Consider the following 16136-nt stretch of genomic DNA (forward strand, 5'->3'; position numbering starts at 1 on the left):
AGGAATACAAGTTACAGTATGCTTGACGTACAGGTATTTAAGTTTACTGTACAGGATTGTTTAAAAGATTTTGTTTTCCCCTTCACTGTGACAGCAATTTTATTTTCTATTGTCAGTCCTGCAATAAATTATTTTTTCCATATGCACTTTTTTTCTCGGTTACCAATTTTGTAGCACATCGAAACAATTTCTTTTTTTACTTCTGTCTGTTAGGAAAAAAATTATCAAGCCATTATGGGATCAATTTTTTTTTCTCCTTCACCTGCCGTCAATTTTTTTTCTCCCAAAATCCTCCCCCCCAGAAATCAAATGGTTTTCCCCTTACATAACTTAATTAACAAATCACAGTGTGTTGTACACATCAATGATTTAAATTGGTGAAAATCTGGTTCCAAATAAAAATATGCTGGTAGAAACTCAATTCTCAAGAATTGAAAATGGTATTCACCTTCAACGTCTGTAGATTTACAAATTTTGCACCCTCATTTGTGGAGGGTCTATGATCCGACATAATAGTCTCTAACTTATGCCTTGACAGGGCGCCCTCACACATCAGTCAACCCCTTTCATAGACATAGAGCAGACAATGAGGGCGTCCCAACATGACATATCTTACAGTCTTATCAGACATATTTATTGAACATAAAATCAGTCATACAAATAAACACATGTGCATATTTAATACATATATGTCCATGTTCCCAATGATGTCACCATCAACTCTATTCATTGCCTGCTTGGTCACCAAATACAAACATCTCATTGTATACCTGTAATACATTGAATTGTGATTGTTGTGTAGTTAACTTGAAACTGATTTTTATCATTTAAACTTTAGCTAAGATGTTTATAGTGTCTTTACATTGTCGATGTCATTTCTTTCTTAGCTCTATGATTTAATTTTCAATGTTATTCCTTTTCTCCTTGCCATGAACGTTCATTTTTAAGTCTCAAGCCCAGATTGTAGTCAGGTTTCAGTTCTGGGATAAAATCTAACTTGCATTTCATTGCCATATTTATTGTCAGCTCAAGAATCCATTCCTCAACATTCCCCTGTCATTCCATCATAATTTTTTGGCTTATCCATTCAACAGGCCAGCTCTCATTATGTAATTTGGGCTTATCCATTAGGCATTCTGCTGACATTCCATATGTTTGGTTTAATTCACCATTCAGCCAATGCTCCCTATTTTTTAGCTTATCAATTCAACAGGCAAACTCTCATTCTGTATTTTTGGCTTATCAGTTACGCATTCTGCTGTGTTTAGCTTAATTCACCATTCAGCCGATGCTCCCTATTTTTTAGCTTATCCATTCAACAGGCCAGCTCCCATTATGTATATTTTTGGCTTATCATCTAGGCATTCTGCTGACATTCCATATATGTTTGGCTTAGTACCCTATTCAGCTGACACTCCCTATTTTTGGCTTTTCAATTCAACATTCTGCCATCATTCTTCTAGGACTAAAATCCATTCTTTAATTTTCTGATCCCATTCCTTTTTTAGCTCTGGCTTCCATAATTTTGTTGAAGACTGCAGGTAGCAATGTACGTAGATATATAGCAGCTTTATGAGTGAATGGTCCAAGGATAATATCCTCTTGTTTATTGGCCACAGCTTGTAAAATCTGATTAGCTACATATTCTGGAGTCATTCCTCTCATGATAGTAGAATCCATGACTGTCAACAATAAACATTATCAATTATCAATAACTCAAGTTGCCATGACAACCTGAATAGTGTTCATGGCTTCAAGGCTTCTGCAAACAATAGTTATGCAATGACATGAATTAAATATCTTAATAAATCAGTTTTGTTACTCAGCACCAGTAAAAAGGGAAGATGTGATTATGAAAATAATTATTGTACACAGCATGAACATTACATTTTCAATGACACCCACTGTTGAAGTGGACAGCTAGAGGGACAATCAGTCATCATCAAACTTTCTATCTAAGCAATTTACTATCTGTCATCATTGACCCAGTTATATACAAATGTTACTATACTTGACTAGATTATGTTTGAGGCTTATGAATAACTTGACTCAGGAAGTTTACACCCACTTTACAGACTTTGTTTTGGTTCATCAAATTAAGAAAAGGAGAATAAAGTAATTACACAAATGACTATTTCTTTCTTAGAGTGCAAGCCACAGCAGAGTGTTACAATTAAATAACCTCATAGAAGCATGAATACCTCACAGAGGCATGAATACCTCAGAAATATTTTCCCTAATGACAATGTTTGACTATTGATTGTGGTGCATTCTCCATCTTTTTGGCAGGATCACTGCAATACTATAGGCACTATGAAATATGTGATTTACCTCCATAATTGGTGCCGTCTGGATTGACTGCATTCAAAGATAGGTTGGTCTTGATATAGCTTGGACTTATCACTGTAACCTGGATATTATGTTGGCACAGTTCTGCTCTAAGACTATCAAAGAATGCTTGCAAGGCATGTTTAGATGCAGTATCTATACAGAAAAGAAAACATTAATATAACATGTCAGTTCATACATAGTGTCAAAGGTCAGCTATAACTTGTACCTAATAAGTGTATGGGAGAGTGGGGTGGGGGTGGGGGTGGTGGTGGGGGGTGAGAGCATTTCATTTTGGTTGCAGATTCCAAACACTCCACAGACTACAAAGACAGGCTTACTGACTGTCATGCTGGTTAATTTGATGTCATCTTAAATAAGACTTTTTGTAAACTAGTATAAGAAAGTTTTGTTCTGTAAAAACATAACCTGTTCATGTCAGCTCAATGGTAATTATATGCATGGCTGTACAGTATGTTAATCGTGTCAAGTATATGTTTACAATACTGAATATGATGATTTACTGTAAACAGTTACTTGCACCATCATGCCTGATCCCACTCACAATCCAAATTGACATTGTACACTTACATGCTGTTCTAAACGGAATGGCCATCTTGCCTTGTACACTGCTGACAGCTACAATATGACCACTGCCACTAGACACCATACTAGATAAGACACCTGTAAAGTTACAATTAAATTCATTTGTATCAATTGATGTAAATACTGCAACAGTGTAGCCCATTATATCATGACTAGTCTACAATGCAGCAGATGTGTTTTGAGGGAATGTGAGGACTAAATATCCTTTCTAGAGAAATTGTATCGTATTCACTAAGGGATACATAAACATAAACATTGATAAATTACCGTTCTCAATATGGGATATTTGATAATGTTTAGCAAAATACTTATATATTTTCATGTCTTTGTAGAAGAGAAATGTAGTGAAATCTTTCAGTCACAGCATAGTAAGGATGTATGGTCAGACTGCTGCATAATACACTGAAGTGAGATATATGATCACAGCATAGACACTGAAGTGAGATATATGATCACATCATGGATACTGAAGTGAAATATATGATCACAGCATAGACACTGAAGTGAGATATATGATCACAGCATAGACACTGAAGTGAGATATATGATCACAGCATAGACACTGAAGTGAGATATATGATCACAGCATAGATACTGAAGTGAGATATATGATCAAAGCATAGATGCTGAAGTGAGATATATGATCACAGCATAGACACTGAAGTGAGATATATGATCACAGCATAGACACTGGAAATTGATTTGTGAACATGAACAATTATGTAAAGTGACCATAAAACTTTTCTTATCAAATGATGAAATGTACAGCATGCTGTGCCAAGTGTTATTAAACCAATTCAGTTGTTTAATTTCCCTGTTTGTAACAAAATCTGTTTTTCAATGCTTGCCTGTCACTGATTGTAAACAGTTTGTATTGAGTGATTAAAGGAGTCAGGAGTGTACAGAGTGACATTCAGTGTCAAAGGTCAGATAGACACGCTACTGAGCAGAGCTCCTACCTTTGGTGAGAGTGACAGCGCCAAAATAGTTAACATCCATAAGTTTTTTATGGACATCCAGCGTGGTATCAATGGCTGTACCACGGTAACTTATTCCTCCATTATTTATCAAAATATCAATGTGTCCATGGAAACTAATGGCTTCTTTAGGCTTCTTCTCCAAACTTTGCATGTCAGCTAAATCCAGCGGAAGAATCCTTGGTACATGAGTTGGTGTATTCTGTTATAATATACAACACATTCAATACCTCAGTAGATGTAAATATAACTGTTATACCAGTAATCATTGTTCATAATGTCGACTTTAATATAGATATATATATTATTACATATCTAACAGTCACTATTTGCATCATTGCGCAGCATGCAAGTGGTATAATACCGAAAACATAGAATGGAATAGAATAGAATAGAATAGAATAGAATAGAATAGAATAGAAATAACTTTATTGTCTAAAGTGACCCCAAGTCATCTCTAGTTACTGGTTAGATTCTTGTAGTGTGGGACCCCGAGCCATCTCTAGTTACTAGTTAGGTTCTTGTAGCGTGGGACCCTGAGCCATCTCTAGTTACTGGTTAGGTTCTTGTAGCGTGGGACCCTGAGCCATCTCTAGTTACTGGTTAGATTCTTGTAGAGTGAGACCCTGAGCCATCTCTAATTACTGGTTAGATTCTTGTAGAGTGGGACCCTGAGCCATCTCTAATTACTGGTTAGGTTCTTGTAGCGTGGGACCCTGAGCCATCTCTAGTTACTGGTTAGATTCTTGTAGAGTGAGACCCTGAGCCATCTCTAATTACTGGTTAGATTCTTGTAGAGTGAGACCCAGAGCCATCTCTAGTTACTGGTTAGGTTCTTGTAGCGTGGGACCCTGAGCCATCTCTAATTACTGGTTAGGTTCTTGTAGCGTGGGACCCCGAGCCATCTCTAGTTACTGGTTAGATTCTTGTAGAGTGAGACCCCAAGTCATCCTTAGTTACTAGTTAGGTTCTTATAGAGTGACCCTAATACTCATGTGTGTGGACCAGACAATTACAGTGACTGTACTTCATGAGATCATTTGGAAACTTTACAAACGTTTTCAAATGTATTTCTTTTCATTATAGTCAATTACTTGAAAACATGGATTCAATTTAAATGTAGACATGTTTTTGGCCCGACTCAGAGTCAACATTCTCAGAGAATACAGTACAAGATGGTTTTTTAAGTTACACAGTTTCTATGATATGCTAGAACTGGCATTAGTATCACATGATTGTAAGAGTGATATAATTTGATCTATTGAAAACCTAGTAATAGCTACACAATAAACACCTGTATAGCTCTGGCCCACAATGAGTGTAGTTGGTGCCTTATTTCCTGACTGAGTTACCAGGTATCTCAACCCAACTGGCTTTTGTTACCCTGAGACTTAGCCTTAGCCAATTCTAGCCTACCAGTCACACAGTAACACACTGGTATAGTTCTGGTCCACAATGAGTGTAGTTGATGCATTATTTCCAAACTTGGTAACTCAACCCAACTGGCTTTTGCTACCCCAAGACTTCTCAAGATCATTTCTGACTACTCGTTTCTGCAATTATATGATTGTACACTTACCAATTTCAGTGCACACAGATCATTCCGTACTCTTTCCAGTTCTGTGCTTCTCCTGGAGCTCAGAATCAATTTGGCCCCAGCTTTGTAGAATTCATGGGCACAAGCTGCAATGTAACATCCAATGACTTAAGACTGACTTCATTGAAATTTGCGATAATGCTGTAACTAATAATATGTAGCTTGTGATATGATCAAAGTAGTCATCAATGAATGGCTTACCAACACTCCTCTCTTACTCAAATGTGTGTATGTTTATGCGACAAACACTAAATCTAAATAACACATGCATATTTTCAAAACTGAAGGATACTAAAAATCATATATCAATTTGATGAAGTGTCTATGGGCATAATTGAGCAAATGCAAAATTGTTCTATTGATCTCCAGTTTTACAATAGGTCCGATTTCACAATACTTCACCACCAAAGTCCAGCTTATTTCATACAATTAATCTATGCTATGAGATTGTGTTTGATATTGAGCAGAAAATATCACCTAAGTCAGTATAACTAGAAGTAAACCAAAAACGCTTCCGTTCAGAGATATCATTTTAGCATTTTCCTGGGGTATTTGTAGTGAACTGTAGACTCAGCACTAAATTTCAGTAAAAACCATCATATCTCTGTATGATCAATATCTGTGGCAAGTTTCATCACAATTGATAAAGCCCTTGTGGATGAATTAATTGACACCACTAAATTTCATTGTATGCCTTTCCCATATCTTTGAAAATGAAACATCAATGTTTAGGATGTCAAAAAAAACCCTGTAAGAGTAATGTAATAAAATAAGTAGTTGACTTGCTGGCTGGATCTGCACTATTACATAATAGTGTCATTTCCTTCAAGTCCAAAGTCTGCCTCAAGATCAAATACAACAAGTGATGTTACAAAGACTACTAAAGGGCTTTACTGTGTGTAGCTGTAGCAACATTGAAAAAACATTACAGTGAAACAAGCCAAGACATATAAAATAACAAATTTGAATCTTTAGTATGCCTTCCCATACCTTTGGAAAGGAAATATCAATATTTGGGAGCACAAAAAAGTTAAACCTGTATGAGTATGTAATAAAATAAGTAGTTGACTTGCTGGCTGGATCTACACACACACGTAGTGTCATTCCCTTCAAGTCCAAAGTCTGTCTCAAGATCAAATACAAGTGAGATACAAAGACTGATTAGGCCTGACAGGGTGCCTACTATTAAAAGGGCTTCACTATGTGTCATTAATTATAGAAATTATCATTAATTATGCAAGCCACGCCCACCAAAAACTAATCAGCGCTAAGTTACAGCCCAACAATGCCACATAGTAAATTGCAAAACATTGGCTTCAGTACTTTTTGAGATATCAGTGGAACAAAATTTCTGCACAGACAGACAGACAGACAGACAGACAGACATCGCCAGGACATTACCTCCCAAATGAAGGAAGTATTCCTTAAATACTAATTTTCTCTAAATTCACATGCAAATCATGTATACCCTGCCATCCCAAGGTTCTATAATATAATTAAGCAATAAATGCTTTTATGACTATCAGGTTTTCAGCACCTTTGTTGCATAACTCATGCACTTTTCCAAAGGTATCTGGCACTTCTGCTGTACAATCGAAACCTACAAACCCATATTCAGACGATAAAGATTGGCATGTGACTTACCTTCACCAACACTAGAACTTATAAAGATCAGCATGTGACTTATCTTCACCAACACTAGAACTTATAAAGATCGGCATGTGACTTACCTTCACCAACACCAGAACTTGCACCAGTTATCCATACTACTTTATCTCTCAGTAGTTCTAGATTTCGTCTTCTTTTTATCCTTTGCAGTAACCATAGTAACCCAAGACCACCAATGGCAAGTCCTGAAAGAACTGCAGCTGGCGTCAGGTCCACCATTGTAAGTTATGTAACAACTGCACTTTAAATGTAAACTATGACCCGCTGTAGACTTCTGTCATAGAAAAACAGACCACATTTTAAACAGAATATCTGTACACACATGTATATTGCCTTCTTATGTTCTTTTTTAAAAATTATGAATCTATCATATCAGATTATTCAAAACACAGAATTTCTACATGTGTGTCATGACAATAAATTACACCAAAGCTTAAAAACAAGACAGACATGGTCACCCAAAAGTATTGATTATTGATAGCATTAATTTGTATGCAGTGTTATTTCAAATAATATTGATAATAGTATCATGACCATGCAAATCAAATCAAATTCAGTTACATGTAATCTAATTTTAAATCAAATCAACCTCACACTTGCAAATGAAATCAACATAATCAGATCAAATCAAATTTAATCATATCAAATCAAATCAAACCCAATATCAAACTTGAACCAAATTTTATCAAAACCAAAACTAATCTTAAATACCAAATCAATCTTACATCATATCAAATCAAATAAAATCAAATATAAACTCAAATTTAATCTGTATATCAAATCAAATCAAATCAAATGAAATGATTCATATGAAATCATAAAATTAAAGTTACTCATATCAAATCAAATCGAATCAAATATAAACTCAAATTTAATCTGTATATCAAATCAAATTAAACCAAATGAGTCATATGAAATCATAAAATCAAAGTTACTCATATCAAATCAACTCAAGACGAATCAAATCTATTGAATCAAATCCCTGATAAAATTTAATCAAAGTTATTACCTAATCAAATCAAACATATCACGAAATCAAACCAATCACATCAAATCAAATCAAATCTTGCCTACAAGAGCCAAACAGTACATTGGTACTGGTACATCTTTATCTGTGTAATGGCAGTAATCTGCATACCCACTAATCTTCAATACAGTAATAAATCTTATGTGTTCTTGTAATTTCATCTGTATATCATTCAAAATCACTGTCTCCTTCTACTATGTGGTAGTTGTCATAGAAAGGCAGCTGTTTTATTCACATACATCTCATTGTCCTCACAAGTTTTTATTGGGTTTTCAAACCACATAAAGGTTGAAAATGGTGTACATTGCATTCAACAGTTCAATATACTCACTGAAATGTAATGAAACTGATATTTTTTAAACATCTCAAAAACTGCAGAAATGGTTGATTCACTTTCTGGCAAGCTTGAGTCTTCTGTAATTATTCTAACATCTTAAACGTATCTTATACCTAAAACGGATAATCCCTAGTAGTGTGTCCTCTAATGATAGCTAAATTTTGTTGTTGTGAGTCAAAATTGTTGTGAGATAAAAACCGTCATTTCTTGTGAGCCACCACATAGTAAGAGATAAGGAAACACCAAATTTTGGTGCGTCACTAGAAATTGTGTGCGTCAGTGGCACGTCAAATTGGCTTAGAGGGCACACTGATCCCTAGCCCTGTACAATGGAAACATGAGACTATTAAAGTACAGCACAAAAAGACTCCCTATATCAGTGTAGAAATGCAAACAGTACAATCAATGCCGACGATTTACTGATGTTATTCATTGGACTGATATTTTTAGACTTAGCTGCTTAGCATGAAATTTTCAACCCTTTCCATATGAATAACTTGAGAAGCATTGTGTTGGCTCAAAAAATGGAAAGCCGTTTTGAAAAGTGTAAAAAAAATAATTTCACCTGATGAGGCACTGACTCTACCTTTAAAACTTGCAATCATTCTGCAGTCTGCCTTCATCTTCATAAAATTATATCAAAATAGAAATGTTGCTGATACAATATAATTTGTTTCTGGAGCATGTAGTCAGGCTTGTTTTGGACATTCCAAAGAAAATTAAAGTTCTAAAAAAAATTTTGATCGTTTTGTTCATCTATTTTACTTTTCTGGCGTTGTTGAGAGTTTGATATCTATTATTCATTTTTAGAAAATCAGTAGGTTTAATTAAAAAATTATTAGTTGGCATCAAATTATGTGAAGTTTTAAAAAGGTAAATGAAATAAGTAGACATTACTGTTCTCATTTTGTGGAAATTTCCATGGTTACGATAATAAACTATGAAACTGGTGTACAGCCTACAAGGATAACTGTCACCTGAGTTAGTGGACATCAAATACTATCGAAATGGTATCTCTACTTGTACTACATGTGAATGACTATTCCTTTGTCATCAATACGTCATAGCCAATTGCCTGGTTGCTAAGTAGCCCATCCTGGGTCGTATATCACGCCTACTCATCCTGAGACTCAGTTACCAGTCATCTTTCTCCTCTCTACTGTACATGATGCACACACGCGGATCATTTGCTCGCCATCATCTAGTGGTGTAATTGCTATAAAACATAGGGAATTATTTGTACACTTTTGCTTACTTTCTTTTGCACGGATTGATTTTTCACGTTGACTTGGTTACAAAAAGCTTCATTTTGAGAACACCAACTCTTCACCACGACTTGTCAGTGACCCCGGAAGCGGAAGCATAGTGTGGTATGTGTTTGTATGCGCACTGGCTTGGTGCGCAGTAACACAGCTGCACACATTGTAACATTGTGTCCATTTTACTCGACTTCATCTCAGAACTTCTCCGTCCTTGGCTTCAAAATTGACCAGCACAAATCCTACCACACTGGCTACAACGGCTGCACAAATTTCAGAGTGTTTTCTGCCAGCATGAGCCTGTCAGGCTGCCAACATTTGAGCAGCTTCAAGGCTTCTAAAGGCACACGACCGTACCGAATTATTCAGTCGTATTTTGTGTACTGCTGTTCGCCCGAAAGTAGGAAGCGAAAGGTACGTCATTTCAAAGTGAAAATTTCCGGCTTTTAATGAAAACAAATTTGTAAAAATAATATTGGTACTTCATCCATTAGTTAAATTTTACCAGTTTGATGTAAATATGTATGCACATTATCATCGTCCGTTATTTTTTGTGAGTTCTTTGTATGGAGTTCGAAGTGAATGCGCGAGACAGAATTAAAGCGTCGTAAACCGTGTACACAGTAGTCAAAGTACCGGCGTGAGTTTGACATGTTCCAGCGTTATGTTATGCATTTGTTATTTGTGATTTATCATTGTGATAAGCAACATTAAACAAAAATACGACAGTACGTCATTATAGAAGTATCACCTAACGATATTACAATAAATAAACGTGTCTGTCACATTTTAGAAATTGACTGCGATGGATGGACAAGGCGGATACCCTTTAAGATGTCAATTGCTACCAGTTGTCATGTCTCATTGTTAGATTTTTCATAAGTTTGTTTATGTTTTAAATCTTATCAGCCATATACTGTCAATATTGCATACTTCCAGTTAAAGAAATCATTGAAAGTTGATTGAAAATTAATTTTAAACCGAAAAAGAGAGCAGAAACGTGACCAACAGTTGGCAGTGTTAGCCATGTCCGACCTTGACACTCTCCTCGTCTGTTAGCATCAGAATACTGAATGAGTGTTTGTTTAATTTCCTTTGTCCTGATTCTTCTCGTGCTTGATACTTCCATAGTTTAATGCGAGGTAATTTACAGAATGATGTGGTTTAAAAATTGACGTTGTGTGAATGGTAAATCTAACCTAGATTTATCACGGAGTTTAATTCACCTTAGTTAACCCAAGTCGTGTTCACTGATGTCGCAATGAACTGTGGAAGGGCAATACAAGGTCGATAATGTTTGATGATTCAAGGATGATATTTTGATCTTCAAATATTATGAAAACTCATTTATGGTGTTTCATTAGATGGCGTTTCATTAGATGAAATCTCATATATGAGTTAAATTACAAAATTCTTAATTCTACATGCAATCTTTGCTCATGTAGCTGTCAATGTCACACTGCAGTACTGAATCCTCAACGTTTACCGTTCTAAATTCTGAAACACTATTGTTGGTGTCAGTTGGTAAAACACACATGCAAAATCAGTTTTGATACCAAGGTCAAAATTGTAACCATAAACAGTGTGATTTAGTGACAAATTATGGTTTGTCTATTTTATCCAACTTCCAAAAAGCAATAGTTACTGTCTTGATAATGTGAAATGAAGGGAGTTGGGACAGCAACTTTTTTGTTTGCTTTTTTAAATCAAGTTAATCCATTGTTGATACACTTTACCTCTCCCTTTGTTTTTTATCCTAGTCATTTGCTATTTTGAAGAAAGTGAAAGTAATGCTGTAATTCTGTGTACTTTTCAAGCGTAATGTTTTCATATAATTTATTTTTAGTAGGTTTACCGTGTAACAAAAACCGTTACAAAACAGAAGTTACAGTCATCAGTAGTGTCACTTTGTCATGTTATAAGAGATCTTATGTGTGACATGAAATGTCATTTTTTTTCTCATTTCTCTAGGCGAAGGCATGTCTTTGTCATATATGTGGAAACCCTGGTGAGCGTCTCCACTCGTGTTTACACTGTGTGTTTTTTGGGTGCTACAGTAGGAAACATATTCAGGAACATGCAAGGACGAAAAGACATCATTTAGGTAAGCCTCCAGCATGAAAGATCACACACCCTCTATGGGATTGTGGCATATATTATATGCAACATGGAAAGTCATCAGTGAACTGTACAATGTTTTCAAAACTATCTATCTATCTAATAAATTTATATAGCGCCAAATATCCAAAGAAAACAATGTTCAGTGGCGCTTAGAGTAGAATTGATAGCAGCATTATATCATCTGTATTAGCTGCTGTTTGGAAAACACTGATGTGAGTTCAAGAGTACAGTGTACATTTTATGTCACTGAAGTGTGTGATATTATAGATAAAATTAGTCTATGTAAATACATTTATTAACAGTACAGTGGTCAGATGTCATATGTATTCTGGGTTCTCCCCTTGGCTTCTATTGAGCATTGAGTGCCATCCAATACATTCCTGAAAAAGGGAGATTGGAATTTGCATAACAATTAACAACTGTCATTATTGTTTTATAAATCATATCTTTATTCTTTATATCATGGGAGAACAAATGTACAAGTTCAACGGTGACACTCCCTTTCATCATACTAGTGTGTAGTGCAAATTTTGAAGCAAATTTTGCATCCATGTTATCATGGCAGGATGCATTGAGTTATTTTGCTGCATCACACAGTGTGTACAGATACCACAATGTATTTGATATTCATGTTGTTATGCAAGAGCTATAGGGTCAATGAAAGCAGTTACATTTTGTACTTATCAAAATATAAATAGAGGCCACGTATAGTTGCAGAAATAGTTCCTTTTGTGTTGTAACAATGGCTTCAAAATATCTAGAGATTTATAGCTCTATGTATTCAGAAAATGGGATCATAATGTTGTAGAAAATTCAGTTCCTGTACTATAGTTTTGTTATAAATATCTTGACAAGTCTTGTACCATCACTGTAATCTTGGAGAGTATTGAATGTTACTAATTATGATGACACTCTGTTGTTTGACAAACTAATACAAATATCCCACTTCCTTTTTCCTTATTTTTTTGCAGCTGTTGATTTAAGTTATGGTGCCGTTCTTTGCTTTTTGTGTGGAGACTACGTTTATGACAGAGAATTGGAATGCATTGCCAGAGAAGTGAGAGCCAAAGCTGCCAAATCACTAGGTAAACAAGTGATACTTGACACAGACTTAGATAGTTGGTATACAGCATATCTGTACTCTGTATACAATTACCAACATACCACAACCAGTAGCTGGGATTGGAATTGTTACAACACAGCACAACAGTAGTAGCCATTACTGAAATAGTTGGCACACAACACAACACAACACAACACAACAGTAGCCAGGACTATAGTTGTCATAAAATGCAGCACAACACTATGTGCCACAAGGCAGCACAACTCAACATTACCAGTACAAAAACACAACACTACAGTAGCAAGCAATACTGGCATATTTAGCATAGAGCTTGACACATCATGTTTCAAAACAATACAACACAACACTGGTAGCTTGAGGACTGGAATAGTTGGTATTCAACACCACACAACAGAATGCAACACGGCACAACACAACACGGCACAACACAACACAGCACAACACAACAAAACACAACACAACACCACTAGCCAGGACTGAAATAGTTGGTATTCAGCAGAACACCAGACACACAATACAACGTACCACAATATAACATAACACATCAGAACATGACAAGTCATAACACAGTTGTTACACATATAATGATAAAGCTACACCAGAACCACCACAGGTACAACACCACAACCCAGTAGCCAGGACTGGAATAGTTAGCATACAGCACAACATAATACAACACTGCACACCACAACACAAGTGTTACATAAAACACAACAGTTGTACTACCACCACCACCACCACCACCACCACCACCACCACCACCACCATCATTTGCAGTCAACAGCACAAAAACTCTACATACCACATGATCATGTTTTGACGAATCACAACACAGGAACTGTAGTAAATGTGTTACAAAACACAATGAATACAACATAGCACACTACAACATACTCACGTTGCACATATATAAGGCAACCACCACCAGCAGCACAGTTACAACATCACAGCCCAGTTGCCATGAATAGTTAGCATACAGCACTACACCACACAACACACATAACACAACTGCAACTTAAGGGAATGGCGGCACTCAAGGAAATTGAGGTATTTCCATAAACTGTGATGTCTGGAGAGTTAGTTCATGATTTCACATCATATGAATTTCACTTGGTGTTTTTTGCCAAAAAACACCAAATTGAAACTCTTGTTAACCTCTGTTGTTCTTTCAGTGATTCACTGTTGCATCATGGGTCTCAGCAGATATTTATTAGATGCACAATGCATATACATGAGTATCTCTAGGATTTAGGAATCGTGAACAGGCATTGTGCATCTAATAAATAGTCCTGTCTGATAAGACCCATCATGCAATGGTGCACCACTGAAAGGAGAATACAGGTGAAATGGAATTTCAATATAAGTGTTTCTCTGCAGTCAAGTTGAAATGTCTGTGATGTGACATATCATGAAATGACTGTCCAAATGCACAGTTTATGAAAATGCAACTAGTGTCGTCAACATTACATTGCAGTCAGAAATGTTTCTATTCGAAACGAAAACTTTGCACAATGACAAATATCACGGTCTTTCTAAGAGCTTATCGTTATGATTTCTTGCCTGTTTGTTCTGTTGTAAAATAATCCTTTGGAAATGTTTACCTGTGAATATGCATGGTAGAGGATTTCAAAGTGGAATATTAGAATGTGTTTATATGTGTTCAGACTTGAGTGCTTGATAGGAAATAGTTGTTTACAAAGTATATTTTGAGCCTTACTGGGAGGTCATATCTATTCTTAGGTAGCTAATGAGGGTGTTTTTTACGTCAGTAACAGGGAAAGATATTACAAGGATTCTTGTAGTGATTCGCACAAACAATACTTTGTATTTTTTAGTCTGTCAATAACGTGAAGGATATAGCAACACTCATGGTGAACAGTATCAGGATGGGAAACACTAGACTGTGACATGCTGCCAAATTGTGTTGATGGAAATTGAAAAAAAAATACAAGTACAATAAAATATTATATGTATCTGATTAAATGCTTTATGAAGAGCAAATAATACAATATTACAAAACAATACAACTTTTTGGAATATTTACTGCCTGTGTGTAAACACAAATAAAACCTTAATAAAAATATTTACAAACATTTACAAAATTAAAGAACAACCCAAGAAATAAGAAAGTATGGATGTAAAAAGGGTAAATATAGTAAAAGAGTGACAAAGTAAATATAAACACAGTATGTTGCTAAAGTCAAAGTCTCTGTCTGTCTGTCTGTCTGTCTGTCTGTCTGCCTGCCTGTCTGTCTGTCTGTCTGTCTGTCTGTCTGCCTGCCTGCCTGCCTGTCTGTCTGTCTGTCTGCCTGCCTGCCTGTCTGTCTGTCTGTCTGTCTGTCAGTCTGTTGGCTGTGTATTTGAATTACCACTTGAATAAATAAATGTGTATAGTATATTGTTCTAGGCTTATAAAACACATAAATCCACCTTGTGTCCCTTTGCGATTGACCTTGAGCAGATATTCTAAACCTTTTGAAGGTTAATAATGTCTTGAAAAGTAATGAATTACTTGACAGTTTTCTTGGAAAACAACAAGGTTTTGAATACAGTATGGTGTGTTATTCCAAAGTACAGGAACTACACCGTAACCATACAGAGACAGACTTTGAGCAGTTGATGGTGTGTGGTACTGAATTATTCATAAAATCAAGCCATCATTTGGGACTTGAAACTATGTTCTGTACATGTGTAATGAATTCTTGGTACTGCAATAGCTTTTTACTCATGCTAGAGGGTCAAAATTGAACAAGAAGGTTGACTTATTCTCATGCGCCCCTATTATAATGCATGTGAAGCGCATGGAGCTGAAGTTATGGTGTCAAACAAGAAATCAAATTTTTGTTATTTTTATGATGTGCCTAGGCAGTAATATTCTATTTCAGGTACCAAAATTTAATGACATTGTCTTGCATTGTACAATATGCATGTATTAAATGCTATGAAACGAAGGCTGAGAACAATACTAAAATGTAACATTATTCAGGGATACAAGATATCCACATTTTGCTCTGACCATTTCACGGTGACCTTTCACCTTTAATCAGGTGACAAACAATGTGTGTTGATACATGTGATTACAATAGTGGGGTTTACAAGGATACATGTCACACTCAAGGCCATTGTGTCCTA

The 16136-nt window shown here is 35.8% G+C and overlaps 2 protein-coding genes across 2 annotated transcripts in view; one reads left to right on the plus strand and one right to left on the minus strand.

Annotated features, from left to right (window-relative positions):
* Positions 1-9895, minus strand: LOC144436016 (dehydrogenase/reductase SDR family protein 7-like). The gene is made up of 7 exons (XM_078124687.1): positions 9796-9895; positions 7239-7450; positions 5491-5594; positions 3894-4113; positions 2920-3012; positions 2332-2484; positions 1-1682 (listed from the first exon to the last, which is right to left on the minus strand). Exons 2-7 carry the CDS (start codon positions 7393-7395, stop codon positions 1480-1482), a joined length of 930 nt encoding a protein of 309 aa, XP_077980813.1. The 5' UTR covers positions 7396-7450; positions 9796-9895; the 3' UTR covers positions 1-1479.
* Positions 9894-16136, plus strand: part of LOC144436015 (ubiquitin carboxyl-terminal hydrolase 22-like) — a 20026-nt gene continuing 13783 nt past the window's right edge. Inside the window, exons 1-3 of the mRNA XM_078124685.1 lie at positions 9894-10213; positions 11771-11903; positions 12892-13005. Coding sequence (XP_077980811.1) covers positions 9923-10213; positions 11771-11903; positions 12892-13005 — 538 coding nt within the window. The 5' untranslated portion in view covers positions 9894-9922. The remainder of the gene's footprint in view (positions 10214-11770; positions 11904-12891; positions 13006-16136) is intronic.

This window comes from Glandiceps talaboti, chromosome 5 (assembly GCF_964340395.1).
Source record: "Glandiceps talaboti chromosome 5, keGlaTala1.1, whole genome shotgun sequence".
NCBI classification, from domain to species: Eukaryota; Metazoa; Hemichordata; class Enteropneusta; family Spengelidae; genus Glandiceps; species Glandiceps talaboti.